At 47.9% G+C, this 20,728-nt stretch overlaps 1 protein-coding gene across 1 annotated transcript in view; it reads right to left on the bottom strand.

Annotated features, from left to right (window-relative positions):
- Nucleotides 1–4,916: 4,916 nt before the first annotated feature.
- ERP44 (endoplasmic reticulum protein 44) overlaps nt 4,917–20,728 on the bottom strand; it is a 46,548-nt gene continuing 30,736 nt past the window's right edge. Inside the window, exons 9-12 of the mRNA XM_015423564.1 lie at nt 16,806–16,926; nt 11,308–11,449; nt 7,273–7,375; nt 4,917–5,441 (exon numbers count right to left, since the gene is read on the bottom strand). Coding sequence (XP_015279050.1) covers nt 5,340–5,441; nt 7,273–7,375; nt 11,308–11,449; nt 16,806–16,926 — 468 coding nt within the window. The 3' untranslated portion in view covers nt 4,917–5,339. The remainder of the gene's footprint in view (nt 5,442–7,272; nt 7,376–11,307; nt 11,450–16,805; nt 16,927–20,728) is intronic.

The following is a 20,728-nucleotide window of genomic DNA, read 5'->3' as shown; positions in this document are numbered from 1 at the left end:
ATTTCACTATTTACAGTTGGCGTGATACTATGCTAACACCACAGATGGATACAGCTGTAATATTTATCCTTTTCCCCTCATTTATTTCCATATAGATGAAATTGACAAAAATTGAGCTTCCGGACTCATCTGAAGAATTTTTAAAGCCGTTGTTGCACATATTCTGTACCCATCTTGTTGAAGCAGTGAATGGTAAGAGACTGGGCTATCTGGCACAAGTCCCAAAGTATTTTAAGCTTGGCCATGGCTGCACTGAACTGGTAGCACCCACAGCTGCAATACACTGCTGGTAGGGTTCACTCCAGGTGAAATTGGGGTGAATTGTGCAGGTGGTGTTTTGGTTGTGATCCTTTACTCCCTATGTTACCAGATAGATTCAGGTAAGTGGCTTTGCTGGTATGAAGCAATAGAACAAAGTTTGTGTCTGGTGGCCCCTTTAAGATCAACAAAGTTTAATTCTGGGTATAAGCGTGAGTGTCTGAAGAAGCGTGCATGCACACAGCAGCTTATACCACCTTCTGGGTTCCTGAGGACCACCCTGGTCTCCAAATGGCATTATCAGAGGTGAGAACTTCACATGTACAGAGCACATCAGCTTAAAAATTTCCCTCAAACCCTTTGAGAACAGTTTTCTTATGAACACATGGGAAGCAGCCTTATACTGAATCAGACCCTTTGGTCCATCAAGTTCAGAATTGTCAGTGCAGACAGGCTCTTGGGCAGAGGTCTTTCATATCATCTGCTGCCCGGTCCTTTTTAACTGGAGATGCTGGGGATTGACTAATCACTTTCTACCTGCAAAACACCGCTTCTTCCCCTAAGCCACAGCCCCTCCCAGAAGTGCACAAGTAAAACTGTGAATGCTTAGAATACTTGGAGAAGGGGCACCTGTTGGGCATCCCTGCTTTCTGTTAGTCTGTAAGTAAAAAATAGGAACAAACCCAGGTGTGGGAACCCTGTTCCCCACTTTCATGCTGCAAAACATGTGTGTGGGGGTTGGGGTGGGGACTGATACTGTGCAACAGCTTAGCTGCTCCTCAGAACCCCTGTGGGGAGGGGCCATGGCAGAGCACCTGCTTGGCATGCAGAAGGTCCCAGGTTCAATCCCTGCCATGGTAGAAACTCTGTGCCAGCAGGAAGCTAGCAAATTAGGAAAAGGCTTCTGGCTTGGTCTTAACACTGGAATGCTAGCTTTCTGTGTACAGGGAGTTTTTAAAAACGTAAGCGGTGATTAAATAATGGCATTTTCCATGATTGTATCCTGAGATGTTACAATCGAAGACAAAGTCTCGCCGTATGCTTAATGAACGAAGTTTTGAGTCCAGTGGCACCTTTAGAGAGCCAGTTTGGTGTAGTGGTTAAGTGCGTGGACTCTAATCTGAGAGAACCAGGTTTGATTCCCCCACTCGCACCTGGCTGGATGACCTTGGGCAAGCCGTAGTACTGATAAGAGCTGTTCTTGAAAAAAGAGCAGTTTCTGTCAAGAGCTCTCTCAGCCCCACCTCCCTCACAGGGTGTCTGTTGTGGGGAGGGGAAGGGAAAGGAGTTTGTAGGCCGCTCTGAGACACCTTTGGGTAGTGAAGGGCGGGGGATAAATCCAATCTCTTCTTCTTCTTTAAGACCAGCAACTCAAACTTTGTTCTGCTGCTTCAGACCAACCTGGCCACCCACCTGAATCCATCTGTATGTTTAATGATCCTATTGCTATATAAATCAGAAATGGAACTGATTCACAATGGTAGTAGTTGGGTCACTGGCATGTCAAATGGAATACAAAGCCCCTTCATAAACTAGTCACTCTTTTCTAAAGGAATTAATTTGTACTAGTATCAAAAAGGCTGGAACACCACCTCTGCCCGGACAACAGAAATGAGTGCTTGAATAATTTCTTTCCTTCCTGCCATAGAATACTCAAGTCTTAACTGATTTTTTCAACTTTCAAGTCTTGACTGTTCTTTCAACTTTCTAAATAGTTGCAAGACACAATTTATAGCAGTTGCAAAAACAAAGTAGCACTATGGGGTTTCTAAGCCTATCATTTGTAGCATTTTAATCTGAAAAGCTTACGTTTTACAATTGTGGAAACATCTGTACCAACATTTCTCTTTCTTAATGGGTAAACACCACAATAAAAAGGTAAAGGTTCCCTTGCTCGAAAGCCAGTCGAATCCGAATCTAGGGTTGCGGTGCTCATCTCCGTTTCAAAGCCGAAGAGCCAGCGCTGTCCGAAGACATTTCCATGGTCATGTGGCCGGCATGACTAAAAACCAAGGCGCACGGAACACCACAATACTGATAGGTAAAATACCAGTCCCCATCTCAGCTTTTTGTATGCTGATGAACTTCCCGTTTCCAGATTTCTCACTTCTCAAAGTTCACATCTTCGGCCTTCCTGTTACCTTCTTTTTAAAAAAACGGTTATGCTGGGTTGATTTTTATTTATAAAAATGGCCCTCTGAGGGCGGCTTCCTTTGTCTCGACGCACAAGTTACTAGGAGAGCAATGCAAAGTCTTGCAGTGACTTAAAAGCTGACAAAGACGTCGTGGAATATGCCGCTGTGAGCCGAAGTCCGCTTTGCTAGATGAATGAAGGTTTACTTTCAGTTGGCATAGAGATATATACCCAAAGCTACAAAGAACTAAGGCAGCCAGAAGGCCCAGTTTCCCAAGGTGAGCAAGATTACAAGGCGGAGAACAGATGGAAAATGAGATCCTGTCAAAAGGGTAAGTGATCCACTCAACACTGGCCGCCCCCAACTGTTGACAGACTGGCGATGTAGGATGCATCTGCATACATGACCCTGTCATGAGGAACAACTATTTTTTTGTCATCGGTTAACCTCCCCCCAAATCCCTGTTGAACCCAAAGTAGGATGAATGCAAATGCAGAATTGATACCAGCCGAGCTGCTTCTCACCAGAGTCACTCTTTGCAATACTTCTGTTGAAGTGCTGCCACCGACTTCCGATTGTTCCCCGTTTTCATGTCTTGTTTCCATTTATGGTATTGTGTAGACAGTATGCACCTTTGCCAATGAAAACAGCACGGCAATGCTCTCACACACGAGTGCTTCTAGAACATTAGAGTTGGTGTCCCCAACAGGGTGCCCAGGGCACCATATAACCCATCAATACCTTCCGTGGCACCCACCAAGCCTTTTTAGAAAGTGGGCGGGGCCAAGTGGGGCTCCTTCCCAGCGGGGCTTCTGATTGGCCATTGACAATCTGATTGGCTGTGCAGATTAGAATGATGTCATGTGGCGGCAGCTGCCGCCACAAGCATTGTTTTTACTCTCACTCCTCTTTCCCAGCGCATTTTTAAAATAACTCCTTTCGTCCCCTGCACTTGTGATTTGTGTGTACGGGAGGCTCTGCCCCCTGTGAGGGCCATTTTATGGCTGGCTCCGCCTCCTATGGCGGCCATTTGATTGTTGTGCCCGCCGCCCTGTTTCAGCATCAAAAGGTGCCCACGGGCTTAAAAAGGTCGGGGACCCCTGCATTAGAGGATGTGCAGGGAAATAAGACTATCATCAGGCCTGTAGCCACTGTGGGTCGTTTGGGGGCGAAGCCTACCATGGATGCGCTATGCCCCACCCCGGAAGGATGCCAGACTGCTAAGCCCACCCTCCACAGTGCGTCTCTTCCCCGCAGCCGCGGAGAGGCTGGGGAAGGAAAAGGAAGCTGCCCTGCTGCTTCTGGTCAGTTTCACTCCTGGCAGATCAGCTGTTAGGTTTAACAGCTAACTGGAGGGGAGTGAAACTGTTGACAGGGCAGGGCGGCTTCCCTTTCCTTCCCCAGCCTCCCCACCGCTGTATGGGGGCTGGGGAAGGAAAGAGAGAAGGCTTTTTCTTTCCTTCGCTACCCCCCCCCCCATCCCACACACTGTTGGGTAATCTAATTAAGTCCTCCGCTCCCAGTGCCCCAGCTAGGGTTGCCAGGTCCCCTGGATCGGGCCGCTGGGGGGATCCCCACCCTCAAAGTGCCGGGAGCACGGAGACATGCCCAGCGTGATGATGTCACCTGGAGGTGACGTCACCGCGTCTGGCAGGTTGTGGGGGGGGGACGCTCTGTCATTCGAGGGGAAACTCTATGGCTTTCCCTCGAATGATACTGGCCCCGCCCCCAACGTGCCCGACGTGTGATGTGATTGCGGCGCGCACGCAGAGCGCATGCGCCGAGGAACTCCTGGGGGAGAACCGGGACTCCCCCTGCTAAAGCGCAGGTAAGACTTGGCAACCCTAGCCCCACCAGCCAAAAACCTCTGGCTGCGAGGCTGCCTATAATGGTATTGCTGACATTACTCATAGCCCTCTGACAGGGTCAGGTGGGGGTATGTATGACCACTGCACTTCAACTGATTTGTTACTCTCTTAGATACCACAAAAGACACTATCATCTTGGCTGCAGCAAGGTAACACAACTAGCCCTCTGGAATTATGCAGTTCCGCAGGGCCTGCAAGATGGAGCTCTTCCGCCAGGCTTTTATATAGGGGCCGCCACTTCTACTACTATCACCACTGAAACAACAGGGTTGGGAGTGGTCCCCGGAAGAACGGCCATAAATTTGCATGGCACTGATGCCGCTGGACTGGCCTGGACCATCGATAGGACAAATTCACCTAAGGAAATGATTGCTACCGTCCTCGGAGACCATCTTGTCTGCATGGAGCACTTTATCTGTTTGTTTGATCTAATGGTTTTATTGTTTTATATTGTGTTATGTATGGGCTTATGCCCCTGTGTAAGCCGCCCTGAGCCTGTTTGCAGGGAGGGCGGGGTAAAAATGCAAATAAATAAATAAATTCCCCTCAAAGGTAGCGGCTTAGCTCGGTTTCCCAGGCCCCCCCCCAAGCCCGTTTTCTTCTCTCTTCAATACACCGTAAGGAAGGCGCTACACAAATTCTGTAAAATGGCAATTTTATTCCCCCTCCCAAGTATCCAGAATATCCCTTCAGTAACAAATGGACAACCAAATGATGTTCACGCAGAGGGGGAAGTTAAGGTGGGCCATGCTACCAAATTACACCAACGGAAACCCAGGAGTCCAGTTTGTCGGGGAGAACAGTGCAAAGAGGACAGCATCTCACTGGCACTCTTGACACCTTCATTTTGGATTAGAAAAGTTTTACAGAGCAATTTGCAGCAGCAGCAGAGCTTTGGAATAGATGCTGTCCCCCGGATGGCCCACATATATTTACAAACCCCAGGGAGAAAAACAAAACAAAAAAAATTTTCAAAATAAAAAAATACACAGAATTTATGAAAATAGAGGTTTTCGTATTTCCACCCCACAGGAGTCATTGCTGCTGTCTGAAAGGCTTGTGAGATGGTTTCCAAGTTTCAGAGTTCGTCTTTCTCCCGCAATAAGGTATACCTATGTTCGCTGGGTGCTAGCTTCTGGAATGAACTCTCTGGTGGGCTGCTCGCTATATCCTGAAGGGGCTGAAAGAGAACAAAATAGCATCTTAAACTAGGTTGCACTCATCTTTCACACATTTATTTGCTCAGCTATTGTTGACAAATGAAAAGCTCGTGTAACGCAGTGGCTCAGAATTCTGCTAACCGGGAAGCACCCGGTTCAAGTCTCAGAAATGAAGCAGGGTTGGCCCTGGTTAGTACTTGGATGGGAGACCATCGAGGAAGGTGGCAAACCACCTCTGAACATCTCTTGCCTTGAGAACCCTACGAGGTCACCGTAAGTTGGCTGCGACTTGATAGCAAAAAAGAAAAAAAGAGTCCAATGCAGTCCTAACCCGGGTAAGTATTTAAAGAGATAAGCAAAGACAAAAAAACAGGCAAAGCCTAAGCTAGCTGCTCTCCCTCTTGAGGCAGGAAAGAAACTGAAACTGGGGTGACTCCCACCACAGGAAACAGGAAGATTTTGAAGAGTTCCTGCCTCCCTGATTGATGGATGGGAATCACCCACAAGATGGCCTCCACCTCAGAGGGAGAACTTCCTTGGGAAGGTTGTTCCATAATTGCTGAACTGCCACTGAAAACACCCTCTCTTGCGTGCCCCCCCCCCAAGAGGCATTTCCTGGTAAATTCCTATGGCGGCCAAGTTAGATTCCTTAAGAACACAAGAAGAGTCCTGCTGGATCAGACCAGCGGTCTATGTAGTCCAGCATCCTGTCTGACATAGTGGCCAACCAGTTTCTCTGGAGGTCCAACAAGAGGGCACGGAGGAGCAGGCCTTCCCCTGATGTTCCTCTTGGCACTGGGGTCCAGAGGTTGACTGCCTCACCATGGCTAGTCTCTACTGACAGAGCTGTCCTCCATGAATCTCTTGAATCCCCTTTTAAAGCCATCTATACCTGTGGCCATCACTACATCTTCAGGCAGTGATTCCCACATTTTAATCAACTTGTATTAATAGAAATATCTGATGAAGTGAGCAGCGACTCACAAAAACTCATCCCCTGCCACAAATTTTGTTCGTCTTTAAGATGCTACTGGACTCTTGTTCTTTTCCACTAGTACCAACAGTCAATGATGGAAAGATGCAATGCTTCCATCATGGGAAGAAGAAGAAGAGATTGGATTTATACCCTGCCCTTCACTTGGGAGTCTCAGAGCAACTTACAATCTCCTTTCCCTTCCTCTCCCCACAACAGACACCCTGTGAGGGAGGTGGGGCTGAGAGAGCTCTTCCAAGGACTGCTCTTGAGAACAGCTCTGAGAGAACTGGGACTTGCCCAAGGTCACCCAGCAGATGCAAGTGGAGGAGGGGGGAATCAAGCCCGGTTCTCCCAGATTAGAGTCCGCGCTCTTAACCACTACATTAAACTGGCTCTCACCAAAGATGCAATGTTTCCTTCCCAATTAAAACGGAAATCTAAAGCACCCTGAAAATAAGTATGGGCCACTGTAAAAAAAAAAAAATCCACTGACTTAGTGCTTCCCACTGATACAGCAATATCTTTCTTTAATACCTTTTTAAATTGTTGATATTTTAAATTAAAAACAAGGGGGAAAGGGAGATATAGATAGTATAATAATCTATAACTTATTCATAACATGGACGATCAACATCAGAGTAAATATAGAGCATTTAACATAAACATTTAAAATACACAGTATTCGGGAAAAGTACATTTTAAGAGCATTTCTAAAAATAAAAAGGATAACAATAAATTAGGTTCATATATATATATGTGTGTGTCAAAAACTATTTATATAGCATTATTTCAGAGAACATTTATATTTATACCATTGTAGTATTATATTAATTATATTAGTGCCGTTACATTAGTGCCTAAGCTTGCTTCCTTACCTGACCAGGCAGTGAATCGGTCGGATCTGGGCCATGATGAAACTCCCTGTGCAGCTTCCCAGAGTGCAAATCTAGTACGAATTGCTTGAGTTTACTTGGAACACTGAAAGAAGCAAAAGAAAAAAAGGAGGGGAAAAAAAGGGGGGGGGGAGAACAGGCATCCAAATGAAACTGGAACAAAAAGGCATCCTGAGCATCTTTAGGCTGAATTTGGGGGGGAGGGGGACCCCGAGCGGTCCCTCAGCAACAAGGCTGGCAGAGAGACATCTGTGCTGGCTTTGACCCCCTTCTCTCTTCCTAGTAATCTGCTTTTTTATTTTCTCTCAATTTATACGCATGCCTTTCTTATTTGCCCTTTGCAAGTATTTGTTTTTCCTTTTTTTTTTTTTTGCACCGACAATACACAAGGGGCTGAGGGGAGGGCCAAGAGGAACCGAGGATGATAATAAAGGCAGCCTTTTAGACACAATTGTTGTCCTTGCATACTCTATATTGGTTTTTTAAAAAACTGATAACAATTGCAAAACCCGCCCCCCCAACTTCACTATAAACAAAACCTAAAGTAAAGATACATTTCAGTGCGCATTGGCCCACACTTCCCTTGTTGAAGATATCTTTCTTTCTTTTTTTAAAGTCAATAATGTGGGACCGAGAGCCGGGTCTAGGGGGAAGCTACCCTACCGGCGCTTTTTTCTTCCTCCCGATCTCCTGAGGGCACAGCAAGCATTTCTTCCCTTCATTAATTCCCACAGCGCTGGGCTACCCAATAACTTCATTGTGTGCTCCCTCTGCCACAATGCAGCAGCAGAGAACAGCGGGTGCCAAATGCACAGTTTACAAATACAAATGACGGTCAGGTAGCCGTATTGACAAAAACCGCCTTTGAAAGCTTCTCCGGAGCCTGACTAATTGCGTAGACACCAGAGATGAACACCAAAGGGATGGCCATTCAAATGGCTCCGGAGAGCATCTACCGCCTCTCGGCACTGGAGAGTCAGAATCAGAAGGCTGCAGCCCGCCTCCTGTGATTCGGACATGTCAGGTGTTCAGAACTCCGAGCAGCAGGAGAAGGCAGAGAGATGGGGGCCGGAGTCATTCAGAAATTATCTAAGCAGAAGGGCCGATTGTTTCTGGTGGCAGCATGAGTGTGGCGAAACGGAAATTGAGCATGGAAGAGGGTGCGTCACACATGCAAAAGGGGAACGCAGTCTCTGCCTCTGCAAAGGCACTTTGAGAGGCAGAAGGACTGAGGAGGCCGGGAGGCCACCCAAAATAATGGCCACTCTTCCGCACTTTCATTTCTGTCACTCTTTTGCCGTCCCTATTGCTTTGGGTCTTCCCACCCCCCTTTCCACTTGCGTTTTGCTCCCTCTGGGACTACTAGAAAGAGCAAAACACATGGGGGGGGACCGCACACACCCTGAAACCATAGGGACAAAGAAGTGACAGAAATGACACGGTGGAATAGTGTTTGCTTTATAACGTGTCCGCGACAGAGAGTTGACTGACAACCATGTGGGAAAGTTGGAAGTTCTGTATGCACCAGGCAAATGTCTGACACAGAGCTCCCCTTGGGGTTACTGAGAATGCATTTAATGCACATATGCCTATCCTCCTTGCGGGGTCTGCTCAGTTTCACCACGGGCCTTCCGATGCTTTTGGGGACCATTAAGGCGACAGAGCTGTGGTAAATAAGGACTGGGGGGGGGAGTGCCATCAAGTCGCACCTGGCTTACGGCAACCCCGTAGGATTTTCCTGCTGTCCGCAACAGCGAAACAAACCTGGAGGGCCTCAGAAGATGGAAACATGGAAGCTGGGGTGGTGGAAAGGGCCATCAAGCTGCAGTCGACTTATGGTGACCCTGCAGGGCAGGGGTGGCCAAACCGTGGCTTGGGAGCCACATGCGGCCCTTCCACACAGATTGTGTGGCTCCCGGCAGGGCAGCTGGGGAAGCGAAAGGGAGGCGTGCCTCCCTCCCCCAATTGGTCTTCCCTTCCCCAGCCAGTTTTCCCCTCCCTGGGTAGGCTTGAGGTGGGGGGGGGGAGAGCAGAGAAAGAAAGCAACTTTAAATGCATTCTTAAAGCCCCACCCAGCCTACAAATATCATCAAATAAATAAATAGAATTATCGATATCTGACTGTTTTATGCTTACTCTGTACATTGGTCTCAAGACCGCAATAATAAACTAAAACTAAAAACCCCTTTTATTTTATTTTTTTGTTTTTGGCAGTCTCGTTACTGTTAATAACAAGCAAATTTGCATATTTTCCAATTAAAACGTGTGTGTCATATTTGTTCATGTCTTGGCGGCTCTCAAACATCTGCCGTTTATTCTGTGTGGCTCTTACGTGAAGGAAGTCTGGCCGCCCCTGCTGTAGGGTTCTCAGGGCAAGAGACGTTCAGAGATGGTTTGCCACTGTCTGCCTCAGCGTAAGCGACCCTGGATGGTCTCTCACCCAAATACTAATAAGGGCGGACCCTGCTTAGCTTCCAAGATCTGGCTAGCCTGGGCCATCCGAGTAAGGGCGAATAAGAGATGATCTTCCCTTGCCATTGATGACACAGGCATCGTGAGGTTGTTCCCTGGAGTGACCTCCTGAAGGCACGCGGTCCTGATCGCACACCTCTACTCCCATGTCACACCCAGACCGGGCTGGCCCGATCTCGTCAGACCTTGGAAGCTAAGCAGGGCCGGCCCTGGCTAGGACTTGGAGGGGAGACCCCCAAGGAGGTCCAGGGTTGCCGTGCAGAGGCAGGAAACGGCAAACCACCCTTGTCCACCGCTTGCCTGGAAAACTCTACGGGGTCGCCACCCGTTGGCTGCGACTTGACGGCACTTTCCGCCACCACGGCTTCCGTCTTTCCCTCTTCTAGGGCCCTCCAAGAGGGCCTCGCTGTCGTGGACCGCTTGCTGAAAAGATGGCGGCATTACTAAGGGGTGGGGCTGAGGCGACCAAGGCCATTCACCCGGCCTGACATTCTTCACCTTTCCTGCACACAGAGGAGCACAGATGGCGTTTAAAGACTGAGCCAGAAGGGCACTCGGACGATTGTGGGAGACCTAGTCCTAGTCAGCACGGGGGTTATCTATACTCAACATCTAACCTATTGTTTGGAGTGTCTACCATCATGCCTCAAGTCAGCAACACGCAGGCTGGCTTGCTATGCTGATCCCCTCGGGATGGGCCTCCCTCCCACCTGAGCCCCCCCCCAACCTCCGGTTTCGCTCCCCGAATTTTTTCCTTTAGAAGCACCTGAAAAAAAAATCCCATTTCCTAGGTCTTCCAGGAAATCTACCATTGGCTCTCTTTAGTACGACTTTTCTTCTTTCCTTTTCTAAATACGGACAACAATCCAAAGCCCCTTCTCTGTATGTCTCACACATAACAAAATGTCCAGGGCTACCTTCTCCCACAACAGCCCCTCAAAGCCACTTCTGAACACGGGGTGAACTACTTGAGAAGTATCTTGTCATGCGCCACAGGACAGGGACACTGGTACAGGCTGTGTATGCAATGGAAACCATTTGGGCACGCATATGGTGTTCTCTGGATCCCTGGCAACGCATTTCAGTATTTGGGATTTTTTAAAAAATAAAATCACTCGACTGTCAATCGAATTTTGTATTTTAAGAAACACTCTGAGCCTCCTCTGCCTTGGCAGAGCTTTGCTTCATTGCATTTTGGCCCTCTGGAAAGGCTTCAGTTCCCCCCCCCCCTTGGAGGAGGAGGAGGAGAAGAAGAGATTGGATTTACACCCCACCCTTCAGTACCCAAAGGAGTCTTAGAGCGGCTTACAATCCCTTTCCCTTCCTCTCCCCACAACAGACAACTGTGAGGTAGGTGGGGCTGAGAGAGAACTGCCTTTGAAAGAACAGCTCTGACAGAACTACGGCTTTCCCAAGGTCATCCAGCAGCTGCAAGTGGAGGAGTGGGGAATCAAACCCGGTTCTCCCAGATTAGAGTCCACGCACTTAACTGCTACACCAAATTGGAGGACTAGACTGTCAAGACGAAAGGAACAGGGTACTCACGCCAAGTCACTGAAGTCTGAGAAGACATACATATGTCTAAAACTGTCGATAGCAATAACAGGACAATCTGCTGGAGTCTTCTGAATGTGGAGAAGTGGATGCCTGAACTTATCACAGTCAGCGTGTAAAAAGTTTATCGAACCTTGAGAAAGCGGAGAAGTGAATTTACACTTAGTTCCCGTTAAAAATGTAAGATACAGAGTTCAGCTAAGTCATGATAACCAACACAACGGAACAACAAGCCTTTAGGTACAGCTTTCTGGCTATATGTACCGTGTCTGCAGAAATACTTCTGAAATGTGTATTCTTGGGGCTTGGGGAGCAATCTTCTTCAGATAACAATTAGATATTTGTGAAGTGGGTCACACTAAAGATCATGCCTTGTCCAATTCAGACACTATTTAGGGGGAGGTACGTACTAAATGGAGCTGCGGTGGCTCAAGTGGTTAAGACGCTGAACTGCAGGCTGTGGAAGGTCGGTAGTTCAGCAGTTCGAGACCCGGGTGCCGCATGACGGAGTGAGCTCCCATCTCTAGTTCCAGCTCCTGCCAACCTAGCAGTTCGAAAGCAAGAAATTGCAAGTTGATAAAATAGGTACCACTTCGGTGGGAAGGTAACAGCGTTCCGTGCGCCTCGGTGTTTAGTCATGCCAGCCACATGACCACGGAAATGCCTTCGGACAGCGCTGGCTCTTCGGCTTTGAAACGGAGATGAGCACCGCAACCCTAGAGTTGGATTCGACTGGCTTTTGAGCAAGGGAAACTTTACCTTTATGTAATAAATAAAGGGTTACGTAGCACAACAGATGCTGGGAGCTCCCTCTCTATGCTGGCAATGGCTGCTGGGGCAGCTCTTTCCATTTCTTTCACAGCAGTCTCCACTCTGCGTTATGATTTTTAAAACTCTTTGCACATTTGGCTCTGACGATGGGCATATTGGCTTAATAAGTACCCTAACTGCTTTCCAGCTCTTCCTCTCCCTCCAGCTTTGAGAAATATGGATGCAAAATCTCATAGTTTACTTATTTAAAATATGTCCTCCTATCAGTATCCAAGGCCAGAGATAAAATGCAGATATAATTAATAGCAAGTATATTAAAGTCACCTATATAAAAGTATCAACAGCCAGAAAGCGCTCCCAGATCGCTTATGAAAGCCCTTCTGACCTCTTCAGGGAGGATGTTCCACAAATGTGGAGGAGTAACCAAAAAATCTCCTGTCCTTTGCTCTTGTGGGCGGAACCCTAGACAAGAGGGGCACAGACAACAAACCCCGCTGGGAAGAACAAAGCAGCTGCACGGGGACAGGCAGGAAGTGGCGGACCTTCAAGAATGTGAGCTCAAGGTCATGATGGGTTTTTATACGCTAAGCACCAATACCTTGAATTGGACCCAGGAGCAGATAGATCCTGATGACTGGCCCCCGACAACAAGGGGGCTACTGCATTTTGCACCAGCCTGTCAGCTATGCTGCCATGATAGTTGAGGAGGCCATAGGCTTCCTCTTTTCTGTGTATTAATTACTGCTGCATTCCTTCGGTGCTTCTTCTTCTTCTTTTTTAGGGAGCATGAGGGTCTAGGGGAAACAGGGCACCATGCTGAGGATAAGGGGAATGTGCCCTCAGAAGGGACCTCTTCCCCAGCTGGTGAGCGGCTCTCCTTTTGCACCAAGGAACCATCCCTGAGCAGGGTGGGAGGGGGGCTCTTGGTAGTGGGTGATTCGATCCTTAGGCAGGTAGACAGCTGGGTGGCGAACCCGCGTACTGACCGTATGGTGACTTGCCTGCCTGGTGCGAAGGTAGCGGACATTACGCGTGTTTTAGATAGGCTGGTAGATAGTGCTGGGGAGGAGCCAGTGGTCGTGGTGCATGTCGGCACCAACGATGTGGGGAAATGCAGTCGTGAGGTCCTGGAGGAGAAATTTAGGCTGCTGGGCAGGAAACTTAGGTCCAGGACCTCCAAGGTAGCCTTCTCAGAAGTGTTACCTGTTCCACGCGCAGGGCCGGAGAGACAGGCAGAGATCAGGAGTCTCAATGCGTGGATGAGACGATGGTGTAGGGGGGAAGGGTTCAGGTTTGTTAGGCACTGGGATACTTTTTGGAACAAGAGGGAGCTGTACAGGCGAGACGGTCTCCACTTGTCCCGAGAAGGAACCAGGCTGCTGGCACTTAAAATCAAAAAGGTGGCAGAGCAGCTTTTAAACTGAATATTGGGGGAAAGCCGACAGGAGATGAAAAGTCTCTGGTTCGGGTTGGCTCATCTGAGAGAGGTGAGGGGGTACCGGTTGCTTTTCTACAGGGAGGTGGATTGAAATTGTCCACAGAGGCCATGGCTGGTGACATGGACTGCCGGACAACGACTCGAGATAGCAAGAGGAAGGATGCAGGCTTAACTTGTAAGGGAAATTACAGCTGTTTCTATACAAATGCTAGAAGTGTCCGAGGTAAAATCGGGGAGTTGGAGTGCTTGGTGTCGGAGGGAAAAATAGACATTGTGGGTATTTCTGAAACTTGGTGGGATGAGGAAAATCAGTGGGACACAGTGATTCCCGGTTATATATTATATCGGAAGGATAGGGGGGGAAGGGTTGGAGGTGGGGTAGCTCTGTATGTCAGAGAGGGTATAAAGTCTAGAAAGATTGAGAGGCTAAGTGAATTGGATTCGCTTCTGGAAGTTCTATGGGTTGAAATAGGGGGGCCAAAAGGAAACTTAACACTGGGAGTTTGTTATCGCCCACCAGATCAAAAGATAGAGGAGGATTATAAAATGATGAATGCCTTAAAGATAGCAACTAGACAAAAACACTGTGTAATAATAGGTGATTTTAACTACCCACACATTGATTGGGTCAATATGTGTTCTAGTCGGGAAAAAGAGATTGAGTTTCTAGACACTCTAAATGACTGTGCTATGGAGCAGATGGTCACGGAACCTACCAGGGGAGAGGCGATCCTTGATTTGGTCCTAAGTAACACTCAAGACCTGGTGAGAGATGTAAAAGTGATTGCACCGCTTGGAAACAGTGATCATAATGTTGTTGAGTTCATCATTTGTACAAATAGAGAATTGGCCAAAAAGACTCACACAACCATTTTTAACTTTAAAAGGGGTAATTTCTCTGATATGAGGGGACACGTGGGGAGGAAACTGAAAGGAAAAGTAGAAAGGGTCAAAACAATTGGGGAAGCTTGGGATCTATTTAAAACTACGATCCTAGAAGCTCAAAAAATATATATTCCGCAGGTTAGGAAAGGCACAAACAGGTATAGGAAAAAGCCTGCATGGTTAACAAACAGAGTAATGGAGGCTGTAAAAAGTAAAAAGAATTCCTTTAAGCAGTGGAAAGCTAGTCACAGTGAGGCTGATAAAACGGAACACAGGCTATGGCAAATAAAATGCAAGTCTGAGGTCAGGCAGGCAAAAAGGGAATATGAGGAGCATATAGCAAAAAACGTAAAAACCAACAATAAAACTTTCTTCAAATACATTAGAAACAGGAAACCAGCCAGGGAGGCAGTGGGGCCCTTGGACGACCAAGGGGTAAAAGGAGTATTGAAGGATGATAGGGAAATGGCTGAGAAGCTAAATGCATTTTTTGCCTCCGTCTTCACTGTGGAAGATGAGAAGTGCTTGCCCACTCCAGAACCACTGATTTCAGGAGGGGTGTTGGAAGACCTGAGTCAGATTGAGGTGATGAGAGAGGAGGTCCTAAAACTGATAGACAACTTAAAAACTGAAAAATCACCAGGCCCAGATGGCATACATCCGAGAGTTCTGAAAGAACTCAAATGTGAACTTGTAGATCTCCTGACAAAGATATGTAATCTTTCCTTAAAATCTGCCTCCATTCCTGAGGATTGGAAGGTAGCTAATGTCACTCCCATCTTTAAAAAGGGTTCCAGAGGAGATCCGGGAAATTACAGGCCAGTCAGTCTGACGTCGATACCGGGTAAATTGGTGGAAACCATTATTAAGGAAAGAATTAGTAGGCACATAGATGAACAAAACCTATTGAGGCAGACTCAACATGGGTTCTGTAAGGGAAGATCTTGTCTCACTAACCTGTTAGTGTTCTTTGAGGGGGTGAACAAACATGTGGACAAGGGGGATCCAATAGATATTATTTACCTTGACTTCCAGAAAGCTTTTGATAAAGTTCCTCATCAAAGGCTCCTAAGTAAGCTCAAAAATCATGGGATAGAAGGACAAGTCCTTTTATGGATCAAAAACTGGCTAGTTCATAGAAAACAGAGAGTGAGTGTAGGTGGGCAATTTTCTCAGTGGAGGGTGGTAAGCAGTGGGGTACCGCAGGGATCAGTACTTGGTCCACTGCTTTTTAACTTGTTCATTAATGATTTGGAGATGGGAGTAAGCAGTGAAGTGGCTAAATTTGCGGATGATACAAAGTTGTTCGGGGTGGTGAAAACCAGTGAGGATTGTGAGGCACTCCAAGGGGATCTGTCAAGGATGGGCGAGTGGGCGTCAACATGGCAAATGGGGTTCAATGTGGCCAAGTGCAAGGTGATGCACATTGGAGCCAAAAATCCTAAATATAAATACACATTGATGGGGTCTGAACTGGCAGAGACTGAGCAAGAGAGAGATCTTGGAGTTGTAGTAGATAACTCACTGAAGATGTCGAGACAGTGTGTGACTGCAATAAAGAAGGCCAATGCTATGCTGGGGATTATTAGGAAGGGTATTGTAAACAGATCAGCCAATATCATAATGCCGCTATATAAATCAATGGTGCGACCTCATTTGGAATACTGTGTGCAGTTCTGGTCACCACACCTTAAAAAGGATATTATAGCTTTGGAAAAAGTGCAGAAAAGGGCAACTCGAATGATAAAAGGGTTGGAACACTTTCCCTATGAGGAAAGGTTAAAGCGCTTAGGGCTCTTTAGCTTGGAGAAAAGACGACTGAGGGGTGACATGATCGAGGTTTATAAGATTATGCATGGGATAGAGCAGGTAGAGAAAGAGGTACTTTTCTCCCTTTCTCACAATACAAGAACTCGTGGGCACTCAATGAAACTGCTGAGCAGTCGGGTTAGAACAGATAAAAGGAAGTACTTCTTCACCCAAAGAGTGATTAACACATGGAATTCACTGCCACAGGAAGTGGTGGTAGCTACAAGCATGGACGGCTTCAAGGTCCATCAGTGGCTATTAGCCACAAGGTATAGATAGGGGCTCTGGGGCAAGTGATGCTCTGTCTTCTTGGTGCTTGGGGTGGGGGTCAACAGTGGGAGGGCTTCTAATGTCCTGGCCCCACTGGTGGACCTCCTGATGGCACCTGGTATTTTTGGCCACTGTGCAACAGAGTGTTAGACTGGATGGGCCTTTGGCCTGATCCAACATTGGTCTCTCTTATGTTCTTATGTTAATGGATTCTAGTTCAGCAGTCTTCTGTTGTAATCTCCCTTTGCGAGAAGTAATGGGCCTAATACGTTTGCTTTTAGTGGACATATCTAACGCTAAATGTAAAACTACTGACCTGCTTTCTTGCCTAAATGCCCTGATTCTAAGTCATGGATCTTGTATCCTTGATGCAGTCTTACATAGTTGTGTGAAACCTTTACGCATGGCATGGTACCATTGTTCCCAGGATTTGAGAACTAGTGAGAAACAGGGATATCCAATGACCTACTCAATGCTGTTCCTACCAACCTCTTTCAACATGCTCGTCTTCCTTTTATAACCTGGCTTTAAGAGGCTCCTCCTTTTGTGGAGGCTCCTGTTAAAGACAAACACATGCACCCCAGAGCCGAAACCCTTTCTGGTGCGTGGAACTAATTCACAGCCCCCCAGTTTGGCTCCCGTGGGCACTATGGTGCCTGCCAATACTTCCCTGGTGATTGCTGAGCTTCTCAGAAAATGGGTGGGGCCACTGTAAGTCAAGGCCTGGGGCAAGTGATGCTCTGTCATCTTGGTGCTTGGGGGGGTCAACAGTGGGAGGGCTTCTAGTGTCCTGGCCCCACTGGTGAGCCTCCTGATGGCACTGGTATTTCTGGCCACTGTGTGACACAGAGTGTTGGACTGGATGAGTCTTTGGCCTGATCCAACATTGGCATCTCTTATGTTCTTATGTTCTTAAGGCCTGCTATTGGCTGCCCTCATTCTAATGAAAGGGTTTTCTCCAGTTGCCACAGCAGCCGAAGGATCAGGAGGACTGCTGAGCACTCGGCTTTTGCTTGGTCCGTGTGCGGTTCCATTCCCCCATCAGGCTTTCCTTCTCTTTATTCCTCCTCCTCCATCTCCCTCTGCGTCTGGGCTGCTGTGACGACCTTTTTATTCCTCAGTTTCTTTTCCCTTCGTTTCTTTTTATGCCCCTTCTATGGTTCTTTGGCAAGGTGATAAGGGAGATAAACTGCATTTGACACTGCCACCTGCAGCATCCATTTGGGGCTTGGCTCCACCTCCTGCGGAGGTGGCACTCCCTAGGTAAAGGTAAAGGTTCCCTTGCTCGAAAGCCAGTCGAATACGACTCTAGGGTTGCGGTGCTCATCTCCGTTTCAAAGCCGAAGAGCCAGCGCTGTCCGAAGACGTTTCCGTGGTCATGTGGCCGGCATGACTAAACACCGAGGCGCACGGAACGCTGTTACCTTCCCACCGAAGTGGTACCTATTTATCTACTTGCAATTTCTTGCTTTCGAACTGCTAGGTTGGCAGGAGCTGGAACTAGAGACGGGAGCTCACTCCGTCATGCGGCACCCGGGTCTTGAACCGCTGAACTACTGACCTTCCACAGCCTGCAGTTCAGCGTCTTAACCACTTGAGCCACTGCACTCCCTGCCCCTCTCAAAATCCCAAAGGTGCCTGCAGGCTTTAAAAAGATCAGCAGCCCTTAACTAGTTCCTTGATTCTTGGGATCCGTGCCTACGTCGTGCTCCTTAAAGAGAGTGGTGGCTTCCCACTTACAATGCCAGTAGAGGCAAAAGCGGTGCTGCTGGCCATTTTTCTGCTACTGGCATTAACGCTGTGAGCGAGCGATTTGGCTCCTGCAAAAATTAGTCCGCTCTGGAGCCCTCCTTCCTGAGCAGAGACAAAAATGTGTGAGCTGGAGGCTAAAAAAGTGTGAGCTAGCTCACACGAACTCAGCTTAGAGGGAACACTGTTTGCCACTCTGAATGGACGAAGAGAAAAGCAATCAGAATCTATTCACTAGCAATGAACTTAAGAATTGCGTTTCTGGCGGTGGAGGGGGGGTAGAGGTTGGGAATAATTGGAAGTGAACTGAAAGGCACATAAAGATCAAATCTTGAGCCAAACTATGTGTTACAAGCAGATGCGGAACAACTCATGATCACTGATGCCATTTTAGAGGCAAGTTTAGCAGTCTCGAAGGCAAGTTTAGCATATGGTCATCAGCACTTCCCCCCCCCCCAACGCACACATCATCTTTTAAAGTTCCAAAATAGCCCCCCTCAGCTATTTCAGCATTTTAAAAAGCCCGGGATGGGGAGGGAGATTGCCTAGTGCGGTTGTACTGCATGGTGAAGTTAAAGCCCAGGGAGGCAGTGGGGCCCTTGGATGACCAAGGGGTATTAGTCACAAGGTATGGTTAGGGACTCTGGGGCAGGTGATGCTCTGTATTCTTGGTGCTTGGGGGGTCAACAGTGGGAGGGCACATGGTATTTTTGGCCACTGTGTGACAAAGTGTTGGACTGGATCAGGGCCTTGCAACAGCTTTGAAACAAATTCGCTTCTAAAGTGGCATCAGTGCCCGCCCATAACATGTCATTTGGCTCCTTCTTGCAGCGTAAAAAAGGAAGAATGTTAACTTCCACAACAGGGTTGTGTCTTGAGACTGCAAAATTCTTTGCAAGATAAACTAAACTGAAAATAGGGTTGTGTTGGCGGTATGTATCGCTACATGGAGGGGGCAATTCTAACCTTTGTCAGGAAGGGGCAACTAAGCAGCCATCCACTCGAAGGAAACCCCAAGGAGAACAGCAATTATTAATCATTTCTCTCCAGCAGAACTATCATAGTCAGGCAGCAAGAGAGGCAACAGAAAAGAATCCCTTCTTGTACGCTTCCCCTTCCTCAGGGCTGCACACCTGCTTCTTGCCCCCATGTAGGTCAACATAAACGGTAAAAACTGAAAAGCTGCATCTGGCCAGGAGCTGTAACTCGGCAAAACACAAGTGTTGCATGCCACAAGTTCAAGGTTCAGCCCCAGGCATTTTCAGCTACAAGGATCTTGGATAAGTAGGTGAGACAAAAATCTCCACCTGAATCCTTGGGCCGCAGCTGCCAAAGAATGTGGGTTGGCTGGGGTGTGTGTGTGTGTGATCTGAGGCAACGTTACATACAGACCAAAGAAAGCACCCGAATGATGGGTTGAAATGTCTCTGTATATATCTAAAATGCTACTTGAAAAATACATCCCAACTCTTTGAAACCATTTTGTAAATCACAAAGAACAAACACCAGAAAGGGGAGGGGGAACCCCAAATCACATTTCTAACAGGCAGAAATACCCAACTTCAGCAGTGATTGAACTGAATGGATGCTGGAAAGCCCTACGTTTTGAGAACAAGCGTTGCTAAGAAAAATGTCCATCTGGAATGACCTGTGATTGAAGCACTTGGCTAAGTAAACAGGAGCAGCAGATAGCAAGAACAGTTACAGAACTTTACACAGATAAGTGCCGGTTTCTAAGGCTCAGAATTTGACTGGGCTGTGGGAAAAGTACACTGAAAATTCATCATGAAGTCCTGAAAGGCTAAACACCTGGCATCTTCCACACAGCAAAATGCAAATGATGAGGGGGGGGGAAGAGAGGCATTTGACACCGCTGACAAAATGTTGCAAAGAATACATAGTTTTGTTTTGCAAAGCGCATGATTTGTCCTCAATCAAGACTTGGAAGGGCCTCCCGTGACGGTAAGAGCCAAAAGATTCACAAATGACTTCTAGCACTTGCACCGGGTCAGCAACAGTATTGTGTTTCACAATTCAGTTTTCTGTGCCATTTTCTCCTTTTTCACCGCATTCTTCGCAAATAAGACAAGTAGACCCTGATACCACATCAGAGTGAGGAGGTTTTGGAGATCTCATACCCAGGGCCGGCTCGAGGTTTTTTTGCGCCATACGCGGGGCTACCTTCTGGCGCTCCACCGCGTGCCCCCCAATTACATGGTTGCCAATCTCCAGGCAGGGACTGGAGAGAAGGAAGTCCAGCTGCTGAGCGCGCTGGGGGGGCGGGGCGGCCAAGAGGGACGCGACGGAGACGCCGCCTAAGGCCGAGCAGCAGGGCCCGGGAGTGCGACCGACTGGCCTGGGCTGCCCCCTCCCTATTCTCTATCTTTCCCTCCCCTGTAGGTGTGGAAGGGCTGCCTGCAGCACCGGCAGCTCACCCAGCAAACCCGGCAGCAGGAGATGGCGGGGGGGGGGGGGCCTCGGTCCCCTTCC

This window comes from Gekko japonicus, unplaced genomic scaffold, assembly GCF_001447785.1.
Source record: "Gekko japonicus isolate JY-2015 unplaced genomic scaffold, Gekko_japonicus_V1.1 scaffold3677, whole genome shotgun sequence".
Lineage (NCBI taxonomy): Eukaryota > Metazoa > Chordata > Lepidosauria > Squamata > Gekkonidae > Gekko > Gekko japonicus.
Note: the sequence above shows the minus strand (reverse complement) of the source record. Positions and strands in the feature narration are given on the sequence as shown.